The sequence below is a fragment of the Myiozetetes cayanensis genome, unplaced genomic scaffold, assembly GCF_022539395.1.
Source record: "Myiozetetes cayanensis isolate MyiCay16 unplaced genomic scaffold, myiCay2020 scf12, whole genome shotgun sequence".
In the NCBI taxonomy this organism is placed as follows: Eukaryota; Metazoa; Chordata; class Aves; order Passeriformes; family Tyrannidae; genus Myiozetetes; species Myiozetetes cayanensis.
The window spans coordinates 17,392,058-17,419,477 of NW_026086826.1; the positions used below are offsets into that span (position 1 = coordinate 17,392,058).

Consider the following 27,420-nt stretch of genomic DNA (forward strand, 5'->3'; position numbering starts at 1 on the left):
CTGCTTTTGTGAAGTTCACAGTGCAGTATACCTAAGGGTAGATTGTGTGCTTCATTGAGTTTTTTGTAATGCTTTACATAGAGTAAAAAATATTTGCTACTTGGCTTACCTTACAGAGGGTGAAAACTATTATCTATACAATGACTAATAAGGCAGTTGTTGCTTCTGGTGGAGTGTGATCGTGAAAAGCAGGGAGATGGCACATCGACATCAACAGCGATATGCACTCTGAGAGGAGGGAGTAGAACCAGTTCCCTGTTTGAGAACATCAGAGAGAGAAAATTTGGTTTAGAGTCCTTCTGCCACTTACTTGAAATATTTAGGGGCAGAGATGTCAGTTGGTCTACGGGAGGATCTTTTTAAACTGTGTTGTTAAGTGAAGACAGGCTGAGAAACTTGCGGTTGTTCAGCCTGGAGAAGTGAAGGCTCTCTTAGACACCTTAGAGCCCCTTCCAGCACCTAAAGGGGCTACAAAAGAGCTGGAGAGGGACTTTTTACAAGGGCATGTAGTGATAGGACAAGGGGGAATGGCTTGAAACGGAATGAGGGCAGGTTTAGATTGGATACTAGGAAGAAATTCTTCACTATGAGGGTGGTGAGGCCCTGGAACAGGTTGCCCAGAGAAGGTGTGGGTGCCTCTGTTTGAAGGCCAGGTTGAGGGAGTTTGAACAGCCTGGTGTAGGGGAAGGTGTCTCTGCCCATGGCAGGGGATGTAAGCTTCAAGGTCTCTTCCAATCCAAACCATTCTGTGATTCTGTAAGTGCAGCAAGTGAAGACTTAAAATTATTCTATATCTTTTCCAGCTGTTACTGTGAATGTGGTCTTAGAGACTGCAGCAAAGCCTAAATTGGGAAATGAGGGAGGCAATCAGAATGTTTTCTAAGGCATATAATAGACTCAATTACTGACATGATGCCTCTTTTCTATCTTGAGGTTCTCCATATGCTGTGCTAATAATTCCTGCATGCAGAAAGGGTAGAAAGCAATTTCTTCCTAAGTAATCAAGACTATAAAAGGGCAAAAAAATGACTGAAAGGATGAATATTTGATATTGCTTTATCCTTGTATTTTTATTTCATGTTCACACTGAATGGCAATGTCCTCATAATAAGAAAGATCCTATTTTGAAAGACAGTATGTGAACATGATCTTAACAGCACTCTTGAGAGGAATGTATAAAAGAAGTTTTTTAATGCGGGTAGTAAAATGGTTTGAAATAGTGCTGGTTAGAACTGCTTCAGTGTGGTTTAGACTTTGTCTATTAATCCTTCTGATCTTTTTCAAAAGAAATGGTAGAGAATCACTCATTTCTGTCTCTACATGCAGAGAGTCTTAAGAGACCTCTTACAGATTTGAATTTGGATCTTTTTCATCCTAAGTTACTGTAATAACTGTGCCACTTGGAAGATTAAGTTCCTTTCTACTTTAATTGTTAAAATGAAATAGAGTATTTGGGGAAACAATATATTTCTAATCAGTTCGAATTGTTGCATATTTATAATGTAAGTTTCTTGTCTCTCCACCTGCTTTTTGCACTTGATAGCCTCTTTAGAGTCCATGCTGTGGGATGAACATTGAAATAGTCCTGCAGGATTTGCATCCACTCTTACAGTATAGCCAGGTGTTATCACCCGATGGTCAAAACGGATGAGATGGAGGAACTCTTCCTTACTCTGATGTACAATGAGCTTCATAATTTGTGTGTTATGCATGGTATTTCATGTATGTAGCTGAATTGCATCTTCTGACTTGAAATAAGGCAATATTCTTAGGAAATTTTAAAAGAGCTGTGATGCTTTTCTTGACTAGTTGATGTTTAAAAATCATCTTAAGGAACTTTTACCATCTCCGTAAGTTTAACACTAGAAAGGATACACCTATACAGTATCGGTGTGTGCTGCCAGTACATTCAGTGGTACTCGCAGTAGTAATTTGCAGCTGTAAGGGATAATGATTTCACAGCACGAGGTAAGAGCGCACACAACTCGCGGTAACGCCGCTGCACCGGGACTAACGCGGGTCCCGGGTCGCACAGTTCGCTGGGGTCGGCAAAGTCAGAACCAGCCTTTCTGCACCTCGGCGTGGCGCGGCCGGGCCCAGGGGGTCCCTTGCGCCCTCCCCGGGATGCGGTGCCTTGGCATCTGTGCGCTGAGCGGGGGACAAGCCTCGCTGCCACCGCCCGGCAGCGCCGACACCGCGCCCTGAGCCCCGGCGGGCCGGGCGGGCACGGCGGGGGCGGCGTCCTTGGGGCCGTCCCTTCTTCCCCGGGGCCGTGCCCGCCCCTCGCCGCGGCGGGGCCCCCGCGCAGGCGTGGAGCTGCTGCCGGTTATCGCGAGGCGCAGGGGCGGGCGCGGGGGCGCGGAGCGGGCCGGGCCGGGCTGGGCCGGGCTGAGGTGAGGAGGAGGAGAAGGAGCAGGAGGAGGATGAGGATGCGGCGGTGGCGGCTCTGGGGGCCGCGGCGGCGGGAGGCGGGCGCTGCGGGCGGGCCGCGCTGCGGGCGGGCCTGCCCTGACCTTGCGGGTCGGTCACGGAGTGTGGCGGGATGCGGGAGGCGCTGCTGCCCCGCACGGGAGTGGGACACGGGCAGAGCCCCCCGCCAGTGGCCGCGAGGAGGGCTTGGGACGGAGCTAGAGGCCGGCCCCGGTAGACGCTTGGGGTTTTATTTGGGTGGGAAGCTTGTTACTTAAACCGATTTCGTAATTAATTTTTTAATTTGTAATGCAGCACTGTATCTGCGTTCACCTTAATAAGTAACCACCTTTCTTTTCTGTTACGAATGTTTGCTTCTTTTTTCTTTAGGAACTTGATGCTCGAAGGCTCTGTGTGTGGGAGCCATGGGTTTGTCTGCATCCTCCCCGGCTGCTGCAGGTCAGTCGCCACATGAATCCAGGCAGTACCAGACGGCGTCTCCACCTTCAGAATGTCCCATGCATCAGGAAAAAATGAGCGGTAATCATGCTTGAAACTTCAATGAACTAAACTCTTTACGTGGAAACTGGATGAAAAATCTTCGGGAGGAAAAAGAAATTTTTCTCCAAATAAAAACTGAAGTTTTTTCTTTAGGGAAAGTTGCTCTTAAATAACTTCATGAAAAGGAGGCCAAAAGTTCACCGTAACAGTGTACAAGGTGCTGTGTCTGTAGAGACAGGAGATGGTTGTTGTAGAACCTGTGGGTCATTCCCAACTGTCCCATTTCACAGGGGTCCTGCAGATCTATTCCTGTGGTGTGGTACACCCACAAAGGGTCTGGGAACCCCTGCAGAGATGGTAACTGGGAGCAGGTGGATGTTACAAAAAAACATGCATCTGGAAAAGAGCAGCAGAAGGGTGAAATCAGATGAATGTCTAAAGGAGGTCATCAGGTTTTCTGTTGACACAGTCAACACATTTGGATTAACATTGCTGAGGAAATCTTAGGTACTAACAAGTACAGTATAGGGGCCAGAATGGGGTAGGAAATGATCATTCAAGGACTACACAGGAAGCGCAGATCTTACCATGGTGTTGGGTCCTGAAATGCAGGAAAGAGAAAAATTAAAGCTGTTGCAAAGCTCAGAAAAAAAAGTGAAATAGTCGCTTGCATTTACTTGAGCATTCAATGAACTTTCCCATTTCCTGTCATGTCTTTAAGAGTTTTCATTTTGTATCAAAATACATACTATTTTTCCCGTGTTTAAGGTTGTCCAATGCACATGAAAACTGCTGATCACAGAACCGAGAATACAGATGATGTTCCTGCACATCAAGAAAGAGCTTATGAGTTTGTAGCATGTCCTGTGAAGTCTGGTTCATCTCAAGTGAAAGATGACATAGATCCTAGCAATATGGTAATTTTTGCTTATTTCATATGTTTTCTTTAGTCTTGTTTTTTCTGAAATGCTGCACCACAAATGTAAATAGTGATACTGTCTAAGGTGGAAACTCTGGCAAACAGCACTTTTTTTTTATTTTAAATGCTGCTTTTCCTCTTTTCGTGTGCAATTTTTTATATAAAAACAAGTTACATCTTGTTTAACATTGTCTTCAAATTTACACCTCTTTGATAAAAGGTGGTTTTCCAATTTGTAAATAATCTTTTACTCTCTATTTATTAGTTACATGCATGTTTTTTATGCTACATTGGTGGATTTTAGGTTCTCTGTAATAGCATTATGGGTGCGTTCTGCTTAGCATCTCTCCAAGATCTCCTCTGATTTACAAAAAGCATTGCTCTTTTAAAAGTTGAATTTTAGGCAAGAAGGGTTCCTTTAGTCTTCTGATGACAAACTTGTGCACACAGTTCTACTGCAAAAAAGATAATTTTGGTGGAATTAAATAAAGGCTGAACAGCTTGATCTTTTTAAGAGTTGATTGATTATACTTTGATTTTTCTCAAACACTGTAACATAAAAAAATATTCATACTCTTGTTTTCTAGATGCCTCCTCCTAATCAGCAGCCATCCCCAGGTCAACCATTTCCGTTGTCAACTGTTAGAGAAGAATCTTCTATTCCTAGAGCGCATTCTGACAAGAAATGGGTCTACCCTTCAGAGCAAATGTTCTGGAATGCTATGCTAAGAAAAGGGTAAATAAATACATTGTGAATTATAAGATGGAATACTGAAGTAATATCATTAGTTATTATTCATAATTTTTGAAGAATTTGTGGATTCTAACTGGTGAATAATTACCTAGCTCTTTTTAAAAAGTACTGTTTTATACACATGTTTATTTTAAAGGGTGAGCTGGGCTCAAAAGCTGCGTCCCTTGTAGTGAACAGGAGGATGTTAGGAAATGTCAAGCAACTGCTAATGGCTCAGTAAATTTTCTTATAAGTCTGTGCATCGGCATAAACCAAGTTTGCAAGATTTCCAACTGTCAAACTCAGTTGGCTTCATGCTACGCCTATAAACTGACAGTAAAAGTTCTGTGATTGTGAGAACAACTAACTTGACTTTGCAGAATTGCTAAAAATGTGGAAATTTACAAGTAGATATTTTTGGTATTTACAGAAATTTAGTGTAGGCAAGACCTTACTTAATGATTGTCTCCTGTGGCCTAAAAAACCTCCTGTGCTGCTGTTTCCTTGTTCCTATGTGTAGTCACAGTGTAGGGTCAAGGCAGATGAAAGGCATTTCTAAGCATGCAAAATGTATTGAATACAGGACTTCTGTGCATTAGGAATGCAAGTGGGATTTTTCCTAAGCATTTTTATGAGTCCTGTGGATGTGCTGATGTTTGCACACTCTGATAACTTTCTGATCCAGTTAAGCTTTTAATTTAGCTATGTAGAATTTGTGGATCTCTGTGATGATAACTTCGATAACTACAATTCTACACAGAAGATGAAGTGGTTCTCAAGATGCTTAAACAGATGAGCCAGAAGTTTAAATACTTGTCTTGTGTCTTTGCATAAAACCTTAATTCAAAAATCCATCAGATAAACTGAGGAAGGTGGAGTAGTTATGCTGTAATGCTTATAAACTGTTTTCAAGTTCTTATTTTTTAGGTGGAGATGGAAAGATGATGACATAACAAGTGAAGACATGACCAACATCATAAAGATTCACAACCAAAATAATGAACAAGCTTGGAAGGAGATTTTGAAGTGGGAAGCCCTTCATGCTGCGTATGTACATACGAAATGTTATGTATGAAATATTTTTCATTGTGTTACGACAAAGATATGAGATGTAAACTTAGATCAGCAGTGACCGGTGTAAAGCAAACTGTCAGGTTTTAGATCAACATAGTCCCTGTTCCTACACAAGAGACAGACTAGTTAAGCAATGCTGTATGTATAAATTTTTCTCTGAAATTTTGTGATATTTGGATTATGGTTTTCTGTTCTTTATTAAATCTGTGGATTAGATTTGCTGAGAATGCTCTGTTGACAAATTAGAACAATGTTGTGGAGCATATCAGAGGTACTTTATCATACCAGCAGTAAGTGCTGGCAGAAATTGGGTGACTTTTCAGACTTTTTAAAGAAAAAAAAAAGTTGGTTTAGATCACTTGTAGTTATTTTTTTACTGTTGTTCTTTCTTCTATTCAGTTTCTCCATTACTAAAACAAATTACCATAGTGGTTTAATCACTTAAAATAAGGCTGCTTTTGAAGGTAAAAACTACTTTCCTTCTTAATTGTGTGTGCAGGGAATGTCCATGTGGACCATCACTGATGCGGTTTGGAGGCAAAGCAAAGGAGTATTCACCAAGAGCCAGAATACGTTCATGGATGGGGTATGTGGGCAGGAAGGGTCTTCCAGTGAGGTGGGAGGTTAAGGAGATGTGTCTGAAAATGTGGTGTAGAATTAATTGTAAGATTTTTCAGGACTGGTATTGGAAGTTAGAATTGCCAGAAGATAGAAGTACTAGTGGGATCTTATGGATAAATAAATCTTGAATAGGACTTCTGCTCCTTCTCCCGGGTTCATAATATTTATCAAAATATCTGTGTGTTCTACTGTCCATCTTTCCAGATATGAGCTACCCTTTGACAGACATGATTGGATTGTTGACCGGTGTGGAAAAGAAGTGCGCTATGTTATTGATTACTACGATGGTGGAGCAGTGGATAAGAACTACCAGTTCACCATCCTGGATGTGCGCCCTGCTTTGGACTCTCTTTCGGCTGTGTGGGACAGAACAAAGGTAGCCTGGTGGCGCTGGACTTCATAACTGCTCCTGTGGTGTGTACTCAAAAAGTAACTATTTTCCTCCTAGACAAAGGATAAGTGAATACCAGGACTTGAAACTGAAGTTCACTGCAACTGTTATTGTTTTCAGGATCACCACTGTTCTTTGGGGATGGGAAGGGAGGACAGGGAAATCTGTTGTTAAGCACACCAATGCTTTTTGGTGTTTCAAATGGAATAATAAAGTTATAGCAGCAAAAACATGTATCTTAATTTTCTTAAAAACTGGGGAACCTTTCTTATTTTGGCTCATATTGTGCATAAGCTTGCCGACTCCTCATTTCATGACTTTGGTGCTGCACCAAATACATTACAGCTCTGATTCTGAGTTTTGAGTATTAATTAGTGAGAACTGGAAATCTCATAAATCACTTCACGTAGTTAAAGTGTTTGGATACGTCAGTGATGCATAGAGGGTAAAAGATCTGGACTGTTTCGAACTGCATGTTTTACTAACAATATAAACCCATGTATTTGTTTTCACGTGGGCACTTTACGTATTCAATAACATGCTTCCTCAGAAAACTTCAGTTGAGGTCATTCAGTTAAAGGAAGTATAGTGTAGTATGAGTATTTTAAAGGTATGTTAAATTGAAAAGGAGAATATACTCATGCTTTAATCTGCAGTTTATCTTTGAACAGAAGATCATCTGTTAGAATCAGGAAATGAGTGTCACTTTTAAAACAGCATTTCTAAAAGGAGATAAATTTGATATTTAATGGCTATTTATTTGAGTATTTAAAAGGTTTTTCTGATGTAAGAAAATGTATTATTTTAGTGTTTTCATATCTTTCATGTGTGTCATGTAATGCATTCAATACAGAGATAAGCCTTATTTAAAGAAACTCATGCAGTGCATCTGTATTTGGCATCTTGGCTTCATCAACTGTGTTGTAGCATGTTTGTTTGATATAAAACAGAATCGCACAAGAGTGTGTGACTACACGGTCACGTGTGATTATAGCGAGGCCTGTTACAGCTGTGTATATAACTTGGCTAACGGTATCAAAAGTGCCAAGAAATACGGTTGATTTGAATGTTTTCTAAGAATGATGCGTGTTAATGCTGTGTGGATTAAAGCATTGATTAATGGTTGTGCTTAATAAGGGAAACTGTCTTTTTTTTTAAGTCTTCCACTGTCATAGCTTTAAATTTCCATGGCTCAGTAAGTTGGAAAGGAGTAAGAGCAATATCACATTGTAGCTTCTCAAATGGGGGAAGCTGCCTTCAGAAAACTTCCCAGCCTTAACTGGGAAACAGCTGTTTCATTTTCTAAGTACTTAGGTTTAACTGCCATTGGAAGCTTTTTTTTCTTTTCTTTGTTCTTCTTTCTTTTTTTTTTTTTTTTCTTGCGGGGAAACTCCCCAACTTCCCCTTTGGGAAAAATTTAGTCAGGGAAGCTTTCATACTTTAGAATTCTAAATGGTTCCCACTTCAGAGACAACTGTTATGCATGGTAGGAATAGACATTACCCAGAAGTCTAGAATCCTAAGAGGAAAACCACGCTCTTACCCATACCCGCTTTGCTCATTCCTTTTTCACATTTCTAGTGATTCATATGTATATATATAAATGATAAATAGGAAAAGAAAAAAATTCCATCTGAGTAGGCAGAATATGTATAAGGTATATGAGAAGTGTGTGAGCTTGTATGAAGACATATCTGACAATGAAGTAACTGCTTCTCTGTTCTAACAGTAAAGATTTAGGCTTACTGCTTTTTGGGGTTTTTTGGGTTTTTTTGATTGGTTTATGCATCTGGTAACTTGATATACTGAGGATTCTGTGTTTCTCACAACTAAATATGGAAAGGGTACACCACTGTAGGGGTACTTCATTCAGAAGGTTCAAAAGAATGGGTTTGCTTGGTTGGTTTTGGCAGTGTGATGTTGAGTGCATTATGGAAATTTGTTACTGCTGCTAAATCTGGTGAAACCTGTCACATGCCACTTCATGCATTCACTGTCTCCTGTTACATTTCATCTTCCATAGATTCAAAGTTGTTCTTTACTGTGCTACTGTTAATGAAATGTTCTACTTTGTCATCAAACTAAAAGGAGAATCAAATAAATATACTTTTCTTAACTTTGGTGATCATACTTACAGCTAAAAGAATTATTAAGATGAGCTTTTGCACGTGTCATATGAGATTATAGTCTGTTACAAATATAATCTTGTTATATATTTGATACAGTCATTATATATTATTGTCACATCTTTGAATATATACTACTCATTTTTTAAGTGAATACAGAACCAAAACCCAAGGACTAAATTCAAGTGTTTGTTACCAAACCAGCAGTTCTCAGAATAAGAGCATATGACAACAAATATATTCATCCTGAGTCTGGCTAATTTTAGAGGAATGCACGGAAATAAATAAAAAAAAAGAAAAAATCCTAGAAGTGTCAATGAAAGTAATTAATTTCTACAAGCAGTAAGACTTAAGGAAGTAAACACAGAGGTTTTGTTTTTAGGCCTGGGTTATTTGATGCAGGCTGTTGGCAATTTGCTATTTTTCAGGAGATGGGTGTAATTTCAGAAGAATGATTAGAATTCTGATGTAAACTTGAAAAACAGTGATTTAAATGTTTTTTGGGTTTTTTTTAATCCTTAGGAAGGATGTTTCAACTGAAAAACTATTGTTTAGGCTATACTAAAGGAAGTATGTGAGTATGCATAAATAAATACATTTATATCATTTCTTTATAAGTATAGAAAGGTGTGGAGAGTTTGTGGAGCTCAAGAAAGTGAAGAAGTATCCTGAGCAGGCCCTTTCAAGGAATTCTGCAGTGACATCAGGTTTCCAGTCAAGCTGAAACAGAATTTTGGAACCCAGCATCTCGAACCAAGGTTAACCTGTGCACATAAAAAAGGAAAAATGCAGACTCTCAGTAAAGATGGGTCACTTTTTAAATTATTTTTGTATTTAGATATCTGAAGTTTACCTATGTTCTGCTTTACTGGGTCAAAGCCCTGCTTGACCTATTTTGCTTGAGTCTTGCAGCTAAAACGAGTTAGGAGTGCCTTCCTGGTCTGCCGCTGAAGGTGTATGTGGTTCTTCAAGGATATTGGGGTGCTCAGAAACTGCAGGCTCTGTGACTGATAGGAAAGGGCTCCAGCATAACACTTCAGCTGTAATCAGGTCTTGGGTCATCTATATGTGGTCAAGAGTGATCCTGATCTGTGTCGCCTGGAGCAGGAGACCTTTCTGCTTTCAAATACCCTGCAGTCGGTGTCTGGCACAGTGCTGCCGGTCTGGAGGCACTGATCGTGTGGTTGCTGTGCCTACAATACCTTCCCTATTCAGTGGTGTTGGCCCAACTCTTCTGCAGCTTGTCCTGTTGGTGCCTGGCCAAACATGAGTGCTCTGTAATTGGGGAATAAGTCAGAGTCAACCTTCTGGCATGCCTGGAGTTCCTGACTGAGTCATCCTGTAACATTTTGCCTTTGCAATGTAGTAGCAGGCAGTTTGGAAGGGGGAGCTGTTGCTCTTCTTCTTTTATTTATTTTTTTTCACCTGCCCCCTAGAAACATGTTTGCTGCTCCCTTTCATATCGTGCCAATGGTCTTAGCTTCAGTCTCAAAATTTTTCAGCTAAGCCCCAGAATTTCTGCACTGCTTTGCTGTAAAAGAAACTGTTCCTTTGAGAAGGTAGTTGTGTCCCTTGATTATTGCTACTTCTTGCTGCCAAAGCAAGGTGTTTTGAATTACTGTTTTTGAATTATGAGGTGAAGGAGATATGCTAGTTTAATGTGAAATGCTCTCTAGTGTTTACATAATGTATTTACTATCAGGACTTCAATGTGCTCTGTAAATTTGAAGTCTGAAATGTGCTGATGAATACTGTTTAGCCTTCAAAAGGTGTGAGTGTGGCAAAGGATCTCTCAGTGCTCTGAAAATGGTCATAAATAGACTGTCATCTTATGCACTCCCTTTTTTAATTCAACTCTTGTATCAAAGTGTGGGGAATAATAGCTAATGTGCCAAATTTCAAAAGAGGGAGGCACAGATACTAACACTGCTGTAGCTCAGCAGCTAAAAATGAACAGGTAAACTAAGGAGCACTGCCTAATTTTTGAACTCTTACTAATGTTTGTTTTTTATAGAGAGTAGAAATGCCTCTTTTAAAACCACCACTTTTTAAAAAGATCTGTTACTACACTTACTAAATTAAATTGCACATTAATTTGTCTCCCTTTGCTTACACCTGGAGGAGAATCCATGTAGTAAGGTTCCACAAGCAGATGTGGAACTTGATGTGGAAGCTGAACTTTTTGAGGATAGAATATACTACTCAGTGCTAGCTGTGCTTATATCTTCAGTATCACACCCTTCCCTACTCATAAGTTCTTACTTTTTTTTTTTTTTTAAATGCACAAGATTGGTAGTTTTTGGCAGATTTTTAATAGGCAACTTCATGCATTTCTACTCTCACTGGAAGAAAATATATTCTATTTATTCTACCTTTGTACAAGGTAAATTGCTGGCAAAAATCTTTATGGAGTGAATCAAGTAAGTATTGATTCTCTCATCAATGTTAGCATTAGGAACCTGTGGTCATACTAGATATGTCATGTCATAAAAAGCAACCTTTTTAGTTTATATTAAATGGCTAATCACTATTATATGCAATTCCTTCAAGAAGAAATGGCTTGCTAAACTCCTAGAGAAAGAATCTTAAATTCTTCTTTGAATGTGACAGTTACATCTATTTGATCTTATTACATGTACATCAAATTGCAGAGAAACTTCTGGACAGAGTACACGTCTTGACTCCAGATCTAATTGTGAGGCCTTGAGCATGTGTAAAATAATGCATTATCCACCAGTGAGCTGCTGATTCTGATGGCAGCTCCTCACATCTCCACATTTGCAGCATGGGTAGATACTTTGTGACTGGAGTCTGAATGAATTCAGTTTTCAAAGGATAATGTAAATTTATTGGAAATACTGAGATTGTTATTAGGGCTTATTAAAAATAAAAGATCATTTCCTTTGCCGATGTCCAGTTTGGACCATGGCCTCTTGCATAGAATAGAAACCACCAATTTGTTTTCAACATACTATGGAAAAAAAAAAAGACCTAAGTCATGTTTTTTGTTTTCCAATGTTTTGCTAATTTTGTGGTAACTACAGAAAGTTTTAGCTATTTTGCTAACATACTGCTGCTCTTGCCTCCAGCTTCTGAAGACTGTGACCCCATAAACCTCCTGTCTGTAGAGACAGCTAATGCTTTAATTGATCATTAGTACACTTTCAAAATGAGTTTCCATCTGCCAAAAGATTAAGTATCTCAGGGAATTGACTTAGAGCAGTTTGATGCATGGAGTATAAATGCAAGTGCCTTTAAAAAGCACTGATAGATCACAAATCCTTGAAAAACTTGCTTCTAAAATACTTAAAGGAAAAGTAATAGAAAATATTTTTTCTCTGATTTGTTTTTTCTCAAATTAGAGAAGGTCTTTTTTTTTTAATATATCAATGAGAGTTTCTTAGTTCGTTTTCAAAAACCGAAAAGCAAAACCTCATGAAAATGTTGAATTTAACCTTAGAACAAACCATGTAAATTTTGGCAGCTTTAATTTGCAGTGTAGATTTTTTGTTAAATGAGTTTATTCCAACAGCAAAAGACTACATGTTTTGGGCTAAAAAAAAAAAAAAAAAAAAGATGAAAACTTTTCTACTAGCTGTACTTGAGAATACCAGGGGAAAAACACCTCCATAATTTATCATGTATTTTCCTCTATTACTGGGGTTGCTTCTCCTTCTGTTTTCTTCAAGCTTTTGCCATTTAGCTTATTTGGAGAGATCTTTACACATTTTCATGTTGGTTTCTCTCTGCCACTTTTGTACAAGCCACTTTTGGGAAAACTTCTACCATTGCAATAACACAGTTATTATTACAGAAATGGTACCTTCTTTCTTATGTATCAGAAGAAGCAGTGCTACTTAACTCAGGTAAGGACAGTTCTAGCTGGTAAGAATGCCATTTTGGCTACAGTAGAGCTGGCAACATTGTTGTAGCAGAAAATATGGGAACTGCCGTTGTCTTTTGGGTTGTAGTGGTTATCCATCACCTTTGCTGTGGTTATGGGTTCCTGTGTTTGTCTTGTGCCCCCAAAAGGGGCAACTGTAGTGATTTTTAGACTCTCCTAGTGGTCCTTTAATGCCTTCTGGAGTACACGCCTTTATGACTGCGTGCAGTTGTGGTAGAGGAGAAGCGTGAGTGGCTGGCATGAAAAAGATGGTGAAAAGGTATAAATGGACACCTTTTTTCCCAAATGTTTATCTCCCATCATCCCCATATCGCCAGTGGTGAAACAGAGCTCAGATCCATCCAGCAGTGTAATTACCTGGGAAGCATCATCTCCTCAGACGGTAAGATTGATGCAGAAATAGACAACAGGTTAGCAAAGGCATACAGAGCTTTTGGTAAACTCCATAAAAGAGTGTGGCAAAACAAACACCTGAAGAAAAGTACTAAGATCACTGTGTACAGAGCCATTGTACTGTCTACTCTTTTGTATGGATCCGAATCATGGGTCATTTACCGGCACCACTTGTGCCTCGTAGAACGCTTCCATCAGCGCTGCCTCCGTACAATCCTAAACATCCACTGGACTGACTGTGTGACCAACACGTCTGTCCTTGAACAGGCAGCAGTCACGAGCATTGAGGCCATGCTGCTGAGAACACAGCTGCGCTGGGCAGGGCACGTCTCCAGGATGCAGGACTGCCGCCTCCCTAAGATCGTGCTCTGTGGGGAACTTGCCACTGGCTGCCGCAAGAGAGGAGCCCCGAAGAGGAGATACAAGGACTGCCTGAAACAATCCCTCAGCCTTGGCCATATTGATCACCACCATTGGCCTACCCTGGCCTCCAATCGGGAGGCCTGGAGACACACCATCTATAACGCTGCTGCTGCTTTTGAGAACACACGCAGGATCACTCTCGAGGAGAAAAGACAACGCAGAAAGAATCGCGTCTCGTCGATATCACCTGGGGAGTCTTTCTGCTGTGCCTTCTGCAACCGGACTTGTCTATCTCGCATTGGCCTTTTTAGCCATCAGCACGCTTGTAGCAAGCACAGGTAGAGCCCTTCTCAAATCTTCGTTCGCGAAGCCTAGCCATGATCTACTCCTTCTCTGATTCACCACTCAGGTTAGGGGAAAACAAGTCTAAATGCACTGTTTTATATATAATCACTAGTGGTTGTCGAAGCAACACCTAAATGATTAAGGCTGTTATTGTAGTGAGTGGAAAGCAAAGGATACTGCTTTTGCAAATCACACTGAGAAGATTAAACTTACCTATGTACGAAAGGTTGCATTCTGTTTGCCTTTTCAGGCAAAGTGGAAGATACTGGTGGCACAATTGTTTTATGACAGGATGTTGGAGCTGGTTTAATGTAGGCTGACTAAAAAGTGGAGCTTTACTTTTTTAACCTTGTCACATGCTGATGGGAAAGCATCCACTTGAAGAGTATGGCTAATGCTATTCTATCAAACACTGCAATGTTTGATGAAATCATTAAAAAAAAAAAAGGAGGGGAAATAAGATCTTGGCTTTCAATTTAATAATAATGGAATATGAAGGCCAGATTGTAACTGTAGAAGTTCATTTCAAATTTAAATATTTAGCATTTTCAGTTGTCTTTGAATACAAGAAAACTTATTACATTAAGATGGAATTCAGATCTTTGACATGAAGCTGATATTTTCATAGCGTGAAAAATATCAAGCTGACATTATACTGTCTTATTTGATGACTTCCAAATGTCAGAGTGCAGTAACTTATTCATAGGGACCTCCATGTCTTGTGATAGTGTCAATTTAAAAGACATTTACATCGACTTTTTTATTTAAACGTGTAAAATGGAGTATGCAAAGTATATGAGGAGAAGGGGGAAAGACCGGGGCAAGAAAGTTCTTAACAATATAATGAGGCACTTCTAAGGCTAATTTCCAGGACAGCCTTCTGACAGCGGCAGGGCCTGCACCCGGCAGTGCCGCTCCCTCTCCCCAGCCCAGCGCTATCGCGTTTCTTGTTATTTCAACTGAATTTAGGGACTTAGAAAGAGCAGGGCATCCTCTCCTGAAAAGTAACCCCCCTCTCCCTTTTAAAAGTGATTGTATGATATCGGAAGATACTGAGCGTTTGAGATCATTATGCCTGGGAGTTAAGGGTGCTGCTGGCTGTGCTAGACCTCGGTGTGATGGCTGGTAACAGGATTGTCAAGCCACAGTGACTCAATACAGGAAACCTAATTTTATATTCCAGTAAATCACTGTGTATGGGTGTGTGCGGCTGGCTGCGCACTGGCGGGCCGCGCACGGCCCGAGGTCGGATGGTCGCACAGCGCGGCGGGCCCGGGGCGGGAGGGAGGCAGGGCAGGAGGGCGGGACGCGGCGCGGGTGCCGCCACAGCCCGGAGCGGCCATTTTGTTCGCGTCCCTGCGACGCGGGCCGGGCCGGCGGCGCCCCCTGGCGGCCGTGGTGCCGCGCGCGCGGCCGGCAGGGGGCACCGCGCCCGCCCCCGGCGGCCATGTCGGAGCTGGTGCGGGAGGAGCTGTCGGCGCTCGCCGCCATCTACTGCGAGCCGGGCGGCTGCGAGCTGCTGGCGGCCTCAGGTGATGCGGCTGCGAGCTGCCGGCGGCCTCAGGTGATGCGGCTGCTGGCGGCTGCCCCCGCGGCAGCCCGGCCCCGGCAGAGGGTGCCCCGGCGCCGCTCCAGGCGGGGCTCCGCCCGGCAGGACGGCACTGGCTCAGTCGCTCGCTGCCCGTCCCTGACCCGCCGTGTGTCGGTGCTGCCGCGCTTGGCGCACGGAGCCCAGCGGTCCCTGCTCGGTTATAGTTAGCGACCTTCGCTGTCCCGGCTGTGCAGCAGGCGAGGGAAGGGGCTGGCTCTTAGCTAGGTAGATAAGCAGGTGAATCTCATACGTGTAACAAGACCAGGTGTTTATCCTGTAATACTTAATAGGGGTGTAGCTTTTGCTGTGTATGAGAATGGCGTGAGACCATGCTGTGCTTGGGTAATTTCTGTTTTTCTGTGCTAAGGTGATAGTCTGGACCCTGTGATGTGCCAGATGTGTATGGCTGTAGGAGTTACAGGGTACTGAGGCTGGTGTGTCGCGTCTGGTGCTGGTGGAATGGTCAGAAGGTCTGTACTTGCTCCCTTCTGCTGCTGGTTGTTGCAGGATAGGAATGCAGTCAGTGTAGGTACCTTTACTTCACGGTTTCTGCAGTAGCCACTGTTCAGAACGTAGTGTTAAGGGATGACATTTATCAGTCTGTGCTGTGTGGTGGATGTGAAGATGCCCCTTCAGCAAAGGAGAATAATCCTTAGTAGTTCCAGTGTACAAGAGCAGTTACTATCAGGCTTAAGTGTCAGGTGGCATATGCAAGTGTTGCGTGTCTGTTTGAGATCCAGATCATAAGTAGATTTTGCTTAGAGCATACCACGGATGTGACAACTTTCTTTCTGTTTGTTGGAGGGAGATACAGACACACACAGACACACAGAACATGCCTGTATTCTTTATCACTCTTCCCTGGTGCCCTAGGAGCTGTTGCAGAGTACTGCCCAGCACCCCAGCAGAGTGATGGACAGCAAGTGGCTTCCTGCCGGTTGGACTGCACTGAAGTCCTGGGGAATGCTGTTAAAGATGGATGCAGTGGCCTGCTGTCAGATTTTGTCTGCATATGTGTGTATTCAGCTTGAAAGGACTGGGATTGATAAGGAAACACTTCCTTACTGTGAGGCTAACTGAGTGCTGGAAAAGGTTGCCGAGAGGTTGTGGAGTCTCCCTCCCTGGAGATAGTTGAGAGCCATCTGGATGTTGTCCTGGGCAGCCTGCTGAAGGTGCCCCTGCTTGAGGGGAGAGGTGGGATGAGGTTCCTGCTAACATCAACCATTCTGTGATTTCATGAAAATAGCTTTGTTCTCTGAAGTTACATGTGGCTGCTTTTGAGCGACTCATTTTAACTAAAAACTGTGTGTGTAGACAGGCTCAGAAGGATGAAGACATCAGTGTCTGCAGGGAGCACAATTAACTGGGGTAATCTAAAAGCAGAATTTTGTGTCTCAATCTGCATGACACACCTCTTGCTCCAGTGTAGGCATGTAATTCTGCCATTTTATAGGGTTGTATTTTTAAAATATGATTGGTGAAATGTTTCAGCTGAGCTTTATCTTCCTAAAGTGAAAAAGTTCAATAATGTCATTTTGGGCATAGTTTGAAAATACAGTATCCAGGCTTATCAGATGTTAATTTTAAAAATTGTGAACATACCTGAACAGTGCATAAAAATGTCTATTCCTCCAGATTTGTTAGAGAAACATATGCACGTTCTTCTTTGTGCTTCATATATGGAAGAAATAGTTTTGTATTTGTAAGTTACCAGAACGTAAAAGGCTTAGAAGCCTTCCTGGAACATAAAGTGAGGTATCACAAATGCACAACGGGAACAGGCTATTTTATTTATATTGACGTTTTGTGACCTTGCAGGGCCTTTAGCTGGGCTGTGTTCATGGTAGGTTAGGATCAGGTATCTCTGGTTGATTTCCATAGTTTTCTGTTGGAATTGAAAAGATTATTTACAACAATGATTATTGGTATTTTTCTTACTTTTGGATTTTACCTTTCCTATGTTGGAGCTACAGAATCCTTTAGTCTGTATACCATTAACTTTTGCTGTAGTCATTAGCTTACATTTGCTTTATCTCTTCGAAGCATATAAATTGTCGTTGACAGACGGTGCACAGACTTAACTTTCAGTAAGACTGTTATGTTATGCTGTATCTAATACATTAAGAGTAATTTGTGTGTAGATCCACAGGATCAAAAAGGGGGCCATTGGGGATTTATGGCTTTGAGGAATGTAAGAAAATTCTTTTGCAGGTCTCTTGGTATGGTAAAAACTTTGGCGTTCTGGAATTTAACAATGAAGTATTCAGAATGTAAAATGTGTTTTTATCAAAACCAATGTGTTGATGAATTTAAATAAACTAATTACAGCATATCTTTTTTACCTTACGTATCTATGTGCAAAGATTAGTGTTACAGATAGAAATCCATAATTTAATTGTTAATCTGTTCTCTTCTGGTCTGCTCACCAACCTTGCTATAAAAATATATTTAGATATTCTAAGCTTGTACGTTAGTAGGTGCCATTTTCTGAATTTAAAAATAGACTGCATGTGTTGCATAAAATGCCTTTGGGCAGGAGAGGAGGGGGATATCTGTCTGGTTGACATGGAACATAAGAAAAAATCTGAAGTATGCTAGAGCTAAATATACTGATAAGCATGCAGCTATGGGGAAAATGAGTTAAAATGTATTGAGTTTAGTCTGATTAGCACATTAAATGCCAGCAGAACAGTCATACCCAACCTTTTATTTCAGAAATAATCACCATGTTGCTGTGAAGACAACTCAGCCCTTGTAGCATGTGCAAACAAAGGAACTGTTCCTTTGGAGCCAGGTTGTGCGGGGTGCCGGTGGTTTGCTCTTTGTTCTGCCAGCGTCTGCAGCGCTGGTGCAGAAAATGGACGCTGCAACGTTTAAATAAACTTTGGATGTTGTAGCCCCACAAAGGTTTTGAACTGATTGTCCTTTTTTAAAAGTGAGTCTGGAGCAGATGTAAATGAGCACGACTGGGCTTTTTTGCAATGGCTCAGGGTGATACACCTTGGGATGCGAGGCTGTGCTCCTTCCTTTGGATTAGTTCATCATCACAGGGAGAGGTGTCAGATTGTTGCAGGCTTAGGAATAAGATCATTGCAGCAGGAGGCCCTTGTCGAAGGGGCAGGGTTGGCCTGTCTGTTTATCACTAGGTTACTTCTGAGTTAGTGAGATCTGTTATGACAAGCTAGTGAAAAAATCCTAGGAGGATTATCAGAAAGGTAACATGTTTTTCTGTCACTGTAATTAAGCTGGCAATAGAGTAGTATTCTTCAACTCTTATACAGGTTGTGCATTTTAAAATCTCTTGGCAACATAGCTGAAAATAAAGTGATTCACAGGCAGGAGCACAGTAATGTTCCTGCCGTTCAGCCAGGTGCAGCTTGCTTCCAGCTGGCTGCACCTGGTGGGGCTGCCCTGCATAAGGGGTGGCTGAAGCAGGTGGGGCAGGAGGCACTGTCTTGTGTCTGGTGTGATGCTCAGCTGTGTGTGGAGACCCTCGGTGGTGGCCGGCAGGGTGCTGGGGGTCCCAGGAGGTGCAGTGCAGGCTTTTCTTCTTGTGTCTGTGGTTATGTGTGCTGAGAGTAATGGTAGAGGAACCATCTAGTTCCCAGGAGCCAGTACCCGGGAAGAAACATTTGTCAGGGCAGCAGAAGACACAGATTAGAATGGGAAGGCTTGAGGTCCTCCTGCATAGCTACTTACCATGTGTGAGGGTCTCTTCCAAGGCTTGTGCTTTTTTGAGGAATACATTTGCCTTTAAAATAGCCTGGAACCTTTCATAGCATCTTGGAAGACTGGAGATGAATCGTGTTGGCAGGAAACAGCAATTTGACATGTAGTGCCTGTAGGTATGGGTATGGTTGGGTGTAGTTTCGTTTAATTCTCTAGATTTGCATCTGCTGCTTTCAGCACTGAATTTGACTCTTTTTAGGTAGGGATGGTTTGTAGATGTTTGGAGACTTCTTTATAGTACTGCTAGACTTTGACTGTTGGGTTTGGAGGGTTTCCTGATTTTATTTTGTGACTGCCCTGACCTAGAGAGTTCTTTGTATGATCTGGTAAGAAGGTTTGGAATCAAACCCTTGGGTTTACTCTCTAAATTGCTTCTGTCTGTCCAAGTCACTTTTAGGTCCTTTCACTTATTTAGTAAGTTTCTAATATACAATCGTGGAGAGGTTGGTTAGCAGTGTCAGCAATACTAATCAAACATAATTCAACTGACTGTCATGTAAAGGAAGGTAAGGTAAGGTAGAGGGAGAAGAATGCAAGTCACTTCAAAAGAGCTGCTCTGAAAATCAGCTCTGCTCTAATCTGCCTTTCAAATCTGACTTCTGCTGCCCTCATAGAATGAATCAACCTGACATTTTAGCAATTTTTTTAAAGAAAAGGGGTGAAGTGCTTAGAATGCATCAAAGGGGTGAAGCAGAGAACGTCTGAAGAAGATCATCTTTTATCTGATTGATACCCTCTTACTTCATGGCAGAGGAGCAAAAGTAGGTTAGGTCTTGGTCCCCGCTTTTCACTTTGTCAAGTTTTGTATTGTTTTTTCATGAAAGGTTTTATTTCAGGAATTACTGTATATAACTTTCATATTAAGCATCTTTGATGATATGATTTATCAGGAGGATGTGGTCTTTAGCTCTTCCTGCTGCATGCTATATGTATCCTTTTCACTCTGAATATAATTCTGTTCCAAAGTAGGCCTGCAACAGGTTTTGAGTAGATAATCAAATATATAAACATACATTTATTTAAGTATATGTGTATTTATATATGTAGTATCTATGGTCAGATATCCAACAGAGTTGTTTTCATTATATCAATCCAACTGTTGTAGAGGAGTTGACAGACAAGATTTAAGCATATTTTTTCTGCAAGTTGTAGAGGACAAAGAATCCTATTTCTTTCTTTCCAAGTCTCTTGTTAATGTGGAACTGCTTTTGACTGGTTGTCTTAAAAAATACCCAGTGCAAGTCTGTTTGCCTTGCACTGGTATTGATGTTAGAAGTCTTACAGATTTCTTTAGGAACAAAGTTAGGGCTGTGCTGAGTCCCTCCAGAAAAGTCTCTATTTTCAGTTGTCCTTGCTGCTGCTATTGAGCTGTAGAAGCTGAGTTATGTGTTTGAGAGAGACAGTTCTTTATTACTGGCTTCTCTAGACTTCAGAAGGGCCAAAATGTGTGAATACTTTTTAGAATGTGTTAATAACTTTCCTACTACTATGTTATGGAAGTGTTTCATTTCAGGATTCCCTGCAGGAATAGCTTGAGCCGTTGGGTACAACACCCCATCCTGCAAAAAACCCCCACACTCTTATTTTTTATGAAATTGCAGTCATTTGAGTAGAATTGTTAAAGAAAATAACATGACTTGATGATACATGTGTATTTAAACTTTAAGCAAACTATTAATGTTTTGTTTTGGTTTGGTTTTTTTTTATATACTTTCCAGAGACGGATGGAATCTCGTTTAGAATTCAAATCACTGTGAAAGAACTGCTGGATACAGATGTACTTTTAAAGTTGTTATTTCATTTACCAGTCAATTATCCATCAACTGTACCAGATATTTCTGTTAACTCAGACCAGCTTACAAGGGCCCAATGTATGGATGTGAAAGATAAATTACTTGAACAAGCAAAGAAGCATCTTTCTGAACCCATGGTACATGATCTGATTCTTTGGATACAGCAGCATCTTAAAGATGTCATTAAGCAATCAGCAACAGTTTGCAACGAAAAAACTACTTTGTCAAAAGGAGCAAGTGCAGAAGATGGTATCTGGATGCTCCTTTTGCATTTAGATCACATGAGAGCAAAGGCAAAATACGTGAAAACTGTGGAAAAATGGGCTTCAGATCTAAGGCTGACTGGAAGACTGATGTTCATGGGCAAGATAATATTGATTCTTCTTCAGGGTGACAGGAGCAGCATTAAGGTGCAGGAACAATGAATGTTGACTAGTTCTATCGATTTACCACTGAAGCCTACGTGTCTGAATATTTTGTCTGTGTTTTTCTAAGATTAATGATTTTGGAAGCAAATTGATCATTATGAGAGTAGGAAGGCTCAGCAACTTTATTCAGATTTAAGAAAAAGAAGGTATTCTATAAGAAAGAAATCAGTGGTATCTGTAGACCTGTGGTCTGTATTGCTTTGCTTCTCACTGTAGTTATACCCCCATATTCCCTTTGTTTCCTGACTTCAATATGCTTAGGTTCAGTTTCCTGTATTTCCCAAATGCCCAAAAAAGTAGAAAAAATTGTGGTGTGAATTTAATAACAGACATATTTCTAACTGTTTACTAACTGTCTCTTTCTTTGACTTGATGCTCCTTGTGCATGCCTGGGCTTTGAAATTCTTGCCTATGCTAATGAAGTTCCACTGCCTTCAGGTGGGTTTTTGTGGTGATGTTGGAGGAGAATGTTTTGGCTTTTCTAAATCACTTAAGCCTGCACTTAACTTCAAACTGATGAATAGAAGCAGTCATGCACTGTTTGGGATGGGCACTTTCAAAGTTTGATTGCTATACTCTGAAAAAAAAAGTCAGTATGTGTCATGAATTTTTGCATTTTTTACTAAATTTCGAAGATACTCAGTGACATTTAATATTTTGGTGTTGGGTTTTTTTTTATCATTTAGGAGTATTTGATTCTTCAGAAAACTTCTAAGGTAGATGTGAACTCAAGCGGAAAGAAATGCAAAGAGAAAATGATGAGTGTACTGTGTGAGACAGAAGTACAGTCACAGCATAAAAGGTATAATTTAGTACTGTTGTGGATAGAAAAGTTAACAGAATTGATAATTACATTCTGACAAATCTGAGCATGTTCATGAGTTTCCCTTTTACAATGTAGGTTTCAGAAATTTGAAGTCAAAGAATACTCAACACTGAAGGAGCTACAAAAGGAATTTGAAACTGCAGGACTTACAGCTCTTTTCTCTGAGTTTGTGCCTCCTCTCTTAAAATAAAATTAAAAGAAAACATGGGACCTTTGACCGAAGCAGTAGTTGACTGCAGATGCAGATGGAAGACAAAAAGACTAATGTGGCAGATGTTTTTTGCAAAAAGTGCCAGAGAAGTAGTCATCCTCTTGCAAGAAGAAGGCAATTCATCATTAAGAGTTGATAATTTTTTGACATTTATGTATTAATAACTTTTTCTAAGTAATATGAAGTTATATGTGATAATTGCATGGCAAACATGAGAGACTGGGAAGAAATAATGTTTTAAAAAGTCTTCTAGTCAGACTGTCTGTGTTTTTCAATGTTTTGTTTCTTCTCTCTCATGGTAGAGTTTGTTGATAATGGTCTGCTAGAAAGCATGATTAATTTTACTTTGGAAGATTATATGAAGATATTTCTATATAAAAACATACCAAACACAGATTTGAATATGGGAGGACAGCATACACTTAATATTCCTTAGGAGTTCATCTGCTAACTTTTCATTCTCCATTTAATTGACTATAAATGCTAGACTGTTGATTTAAAGAAAAATCTCATGTCACTTCGGACCTGAAAAAAACTTAGAAGTGTCTTTTTGAATGTTAGTTTTAATTCTAAAATGTATAAAAACACCCAAGTGGAGAATTTAAATTCATTAAAAGCTAAGGTGAAACCAATTGTAATATTTGCTTTGATAGTTTACAGATTCCTTTTTGCATTTTATCTGTTTTTACTGTCTGTGCATCTTTAGATATCTTGATTCAGTTTAACTGTCAGAGCTGCACGTATACAGACTTCTATCTCTCAAGACTTTGGCCAAGTGATTTATGTTTTTTTGGTGTGTTTTTGTTTGTTTATTTGTTTGGGTGGTGTGTTTGTTTGGTGTTTTTTGTTTGTTTGGTTTTTGGATTGGTCACTGGCCTTGGCCAGCTTATAGGGTTTTTTTAATCAGTAGTCTGTGTTTTACATTAGTATAATGTTACAAATTATGTACATAACTTTATAAACTATGCAAGTTGTGCAAGTTCTGTTTGCCTAGGGAAAATTGGATACTTATTTCTTACAATTATTAGTGTCATTTGATTTCTGTTTTACCTGACACCATTCTCTAGCCAGGCTAGATAAATTATCTGGTAATAAAAGTTTTGCTGTCATGAATTTCGCAGTAAGTAGCAGTGCCATTTCAATTGGTTTTAGCGTGCAGCTAAACATATGCTTTACTGCTCTCTGAAACTCACTCCTGCCTCATGTATTCTTTGTAAACTAAACAGATTTGATCAATTCAGTATAAATTAATTTATCTCCATTGTACTAGGGGAAAACCAGGACAATTTGGTTAGTTTCTGTCCTGGAAAATCATTATGTAAGATATGATTTCCAGTTTCATACTCAGACTGTGAAGTCATACCTCTTTCTTCATATCTCCTAGAAAAGCAACTAAAGCAAACTAGTAAGACTTTTAGGTTTTACTTTTTTTAGGTTTTGTTTGTTTTTTTTTTTAGGTATCAAATGCATAAGGAGTTGTAGACTACTGGAGAGTTTCTGAAGTTTTTAAGGAGTTTGGTAATTTTCCTAATATAGAGTGTCTCAAGTAGATATGTTGCATGTTATTTTGTGCACTGATGATTATTTAATGACATAGTAGCAAAAGTTCTTAATGAGTCTTTCATGTTTAGCACATATAATACTTCAGGCACAGTAGAAAACAGGCTGGGTTGAACAGGTTTTACAAATCTGTTCTAGATTATTTTGAAATGGCTTCCTGAGAGATAGGAATCTAATTTTCTATCATTTTAAGTGCACGTGAAGATGAATTCTTACTTTTATAAAGAAGAATGAAACAGAAGTATCTTTAAAATATTAAAATAACATGTATTTTGAATTAAAGTTTCCAGAATTGAGCTGTTCTCAGGTAAAATACCTATATTGAAAAACTGTGTGTCAGTGGAGTATGGTCTTGAAAAGTTGCAGGGGCTCTCTCCTTATACTATGCCACAGATCTGGCAAGTATCAAATGCAAGAAAAGGCCTATGCATGTATAATAAGAAAACATAATCAGTATCTTTCTGCAAAACTAAATGTTGTAAGGTTTTGCCAGATGGATTTCATGTCCTCAGCCAGATCTTTACTTTAAAGCCCTCCAGTTTTCTGGAACGAGAATAGTAAGGTACTTCAGCACAGTTTATATCACAATATTTTGCCATTAAAATCTACCTGGGGCCTTATCCAACATGCATATAAATCTGTTTTATATGCTTTCTGTTGCTTTCGGGAATAGGGTTGAATACCGTACGTACTCATGTGATCTCAAACTGCACATGACTTAAAAAATAATTGAGGCATAAGTTGTGGTCATCTTTCTTGCAAGATTAGATGCAGACTCACTAATTTTTTTTTTCCCTACAGAAAAGTCACTGTAATTAGCTTCACAAGAAAAGCTATTGGTAGGGTTAGTGGTTATATTATATTATATTATATATAATATAAACTGATGTATTTTCTTGAGCATTATTGCCTGATCCCTTCTTGATCAACTGTTTGGCCAGAGGTAGTATTCTGCAACAACCAATTAAAAATAAATAAATAAAAAAGAATTCTGTGTTTCAGGAGTTGTAAAATGCAGTTCATACAGTGGATTTTTATTATAGTTAAATTTGTTACTCACTAGCTTACACTGGACAAATCCACAAGTTCGCTGCAGGAAAGGACTGCAGGTTTTTTGGTTGGTTTGATGTGCTTCAGGAGAATTACAAATCTGATCAGCTTGATACTGTTCAGACAGCAGAGAACATGAAAACGGATGTCAGTCTGATTCTGTTAAAGCAAATGCTTTTGCCTACCCATCAATCACTCACTTATTTTGAAGGGTAGGAGGATATCTTCTGTTCAGACGAGTAAACAATATTTTTAAAGGCTGTTCTTTTGGAAGGATGTTGCAGCTGTCTGTTAACTGATGGTTTGTTTGCATTTATTGTAAAAAGAGATGGGCAAGCCTGTGAGCCCCTAGGGCACAAAAGTCATAAAAATAGGTATTGTGGTGCATGTTCTGCCCTCCAAGGGAACTGAAGCGGACATAGAAGAAGAACAAAACATGCATATACAGAAAAACAAAATGCAGGAAAAAGTCAAAACTCTTGAGAATTGTTACAGAATGCCTATCAGAGTTTAAAAAGTTTGTGAAGCGTATGTAGCTATCAGAATCTGACAATTCAGTTGCAAGGGAGAAAAAATCCACACATTAAAAATGATTTAACAAATAAGAAGCTAGATTTCTTGTGGATATTGTGTTATAAATAGTTCTTCAAGATGCACGGTTAGTAAAGCCTTGTTTCTGGTGGCCTGTCTTGTTTCTAAACAATGACACACATGAAGCCTTCCCTGCAGAAGATACATTCCTGATGGTGTTGTCCCAGGTGGGTTCCCCAGTGCCTGGTGTTGATTGTGCACAAATTGATTATTGTTTACATGAATCTTTAGAGTATGGATAGCATTCTTTCACCTGTTACCTTGTTCATCAAAGTTGTAGGTACTTGGTTTCTTTCAGGTTGTTAGCCTATCATTTTAATTGAAAAGAGTTAAATTCAAAGGTTCTAGGAGAACTTTGTAGTATAAACATGCATGCTTCTGTACAGACACCACAGATACATAACCATGGTTTCCTTTGAAAATCAGGCTAAAATGAAAGATGTTGCAATAGGACTGACAACTTGAAGAATCAAGTTTTTAGGACAAAACTGAGATTTGGTTGGTCTTTTTGAATACCTTGGCGTATTAAGTGTGAAGAAAATAAATATTGGGTTAAGAAGACAAGAAAGATCCAGAGGAGGGAAGTAACTTTAATAGAGGACATCATCAGTATTGTGAATTCACCTGCTTTTCGTATTTAGTCTCATTAATTAATTAGCACCCCCCACTCTGATCTGTTATTTGATGTTGCAGGGAGGACAGGACACTGTAAGAACTCATATATGAAAATCCCTGACGTAATCAATTAAAAGTAATTGAAAGTAGATTGAAAGTATATTGTTTTGTGAATAAGGCTGATTTTTGTGGTTTTGTAGTTCTATCTCATTTTCCTATAATAAGATCATTTGTCTCTTATTTCTGTTGTGCATGATGCAGAAAACCCACACAGATTAGTATAAATTATATGTAGAAGTACTGTAATGAGCCTAAAGAAACTTCTTAGTGGAAAAAATATTTTGTTTATGTTGTTTCCTTTAAAAATAGTTTAATAAACCCTGCATATGGGTGATTTAGAACTGAGTGTCCCTTGATTTGTTCAGCTTTATCTGTGAAAATACAAACATAATCATGTTATAGTACATCTGAAATAAGATGATGAAATGTTGCACTCACTGTATTTCTGCCAGAGTTTGAGACTGAAATTGCTTGTATTATGAAATAGTGCAATTGCTGGAATCAACTTCCATATATTTTATAGTAGTATTAAGCATTATCATCCTGTCTTTTTGTACATAACACATGCAACACTGGCAGCACTCCGTTCTGGCTTTGTATTTTCTATGTGTACATAATTTTGTTATCTTATGCAAGACTTATGATTGTTTATATTAATTATAGACATAAATGGAACTTGAAATGTAAATATGGTAATGCCATTTTGCAGCTTTTGTTCTGTGCTGTGTTCACGTATTGGCTTTTGTCTTAGTTTGTGTTGTCTAACTTCAAAGTACTAACCCACAGTGAAGAGAACTCTTTAGAATGACAGAAAAATTTGCCTAAAAGACATTAATTTAAGGAATCCTTTGGACTCTAAAAATGAATACCTTCATGCTTTCAGTTAATTATGCATTCAGATGCTTTAATTTTATGCTAATAAGGTAACAATTGCTGCACTTATTATTTTCTTTGTGTTTCTTAATGTAATACCTGTAATCTGTTTGTATCCTGTGTTAGAACATAGCTGATCGTGGAATTGGGGTCAATGTTTTATTAGTATTTCCCATTGTAAATATCTATGATTTATTATGTGTATGCATTGTTATCTATTGCAGCATGAATGCAAAGAGCTGTTTTAGAATGAAATTTGATATAAAAGGTCTCTGCATGAGAACAATATCTCTACTTTATGCTGCTTTTCCAGT

At 39.6% G+C, this 27,420-nt stretch overlaps 2 protein-coding genes across 3 annotated transcripts; both read left to right on the forward strand.

Moving 5' to 3' along the window:
• Positions 1-2,292: 2,292 nt before the first annotated feature.
• LOC126635845 (holocytochrome c-type synthase) lies at positions 2,293-8,764 on the forward strand. Its single transcript, XM_050307465.1, has 7 exons — positions 2,293-2,393; positions 2,800-2,949; positions 3,679-3,827; positions 4,417-4,565; positions 5,490-5,609; positions 6,136-6,222; positions 6,462-8,764. Exons 2-7 carry the CDS (start codon positions 2,835-2,837, stop codon positions 6,658-6,660), a joined length of 819 nt encoding a protein of 272 aa, XP_050163422.1. The 5' UTR covers positions 2,293-2,393; positions 2,800-2,834; the 3' UTR covers positions 6,661-8,764.
• Positions 8,765-15,199: 6,435 nt separating this feature from the next.
• On the forward strand, positions 15,200-26,574 carry RWDD3 (RWD domain containing 3). 2 transcript variants are annotated; one of them, XM_050307468.1, is made up of 4 exons: positions 15,200-15,311; positions 20,818-21,302; positions 22,007-22,122; positions 22,222-26,574. In XM_050307468.1, the coding sequence occupies exons 1-4, from the start codon at positions 15,227-15,229 to the stop codon at positions 22,334-22,336; spliced, it is 801 nt and encodes a 266-aa protein (XP_050163425.1). In that variant the 5' UTR covers positions 15,200-15,226; the 3' UTR covers positions 22,337-26,574. The 2 variants fall into 2 exon arrangements, with proteins under 2 accessions (XP_050163425.1, XP_050163426.1); XM_050307469.1 differs by lacking the exon at positions 15,200-15,311 and adding an exon at positions 15,654-16,738.
• The last annotated feature ends 846 nt before the right edge of the window (positions 26,575-27,420 follow it).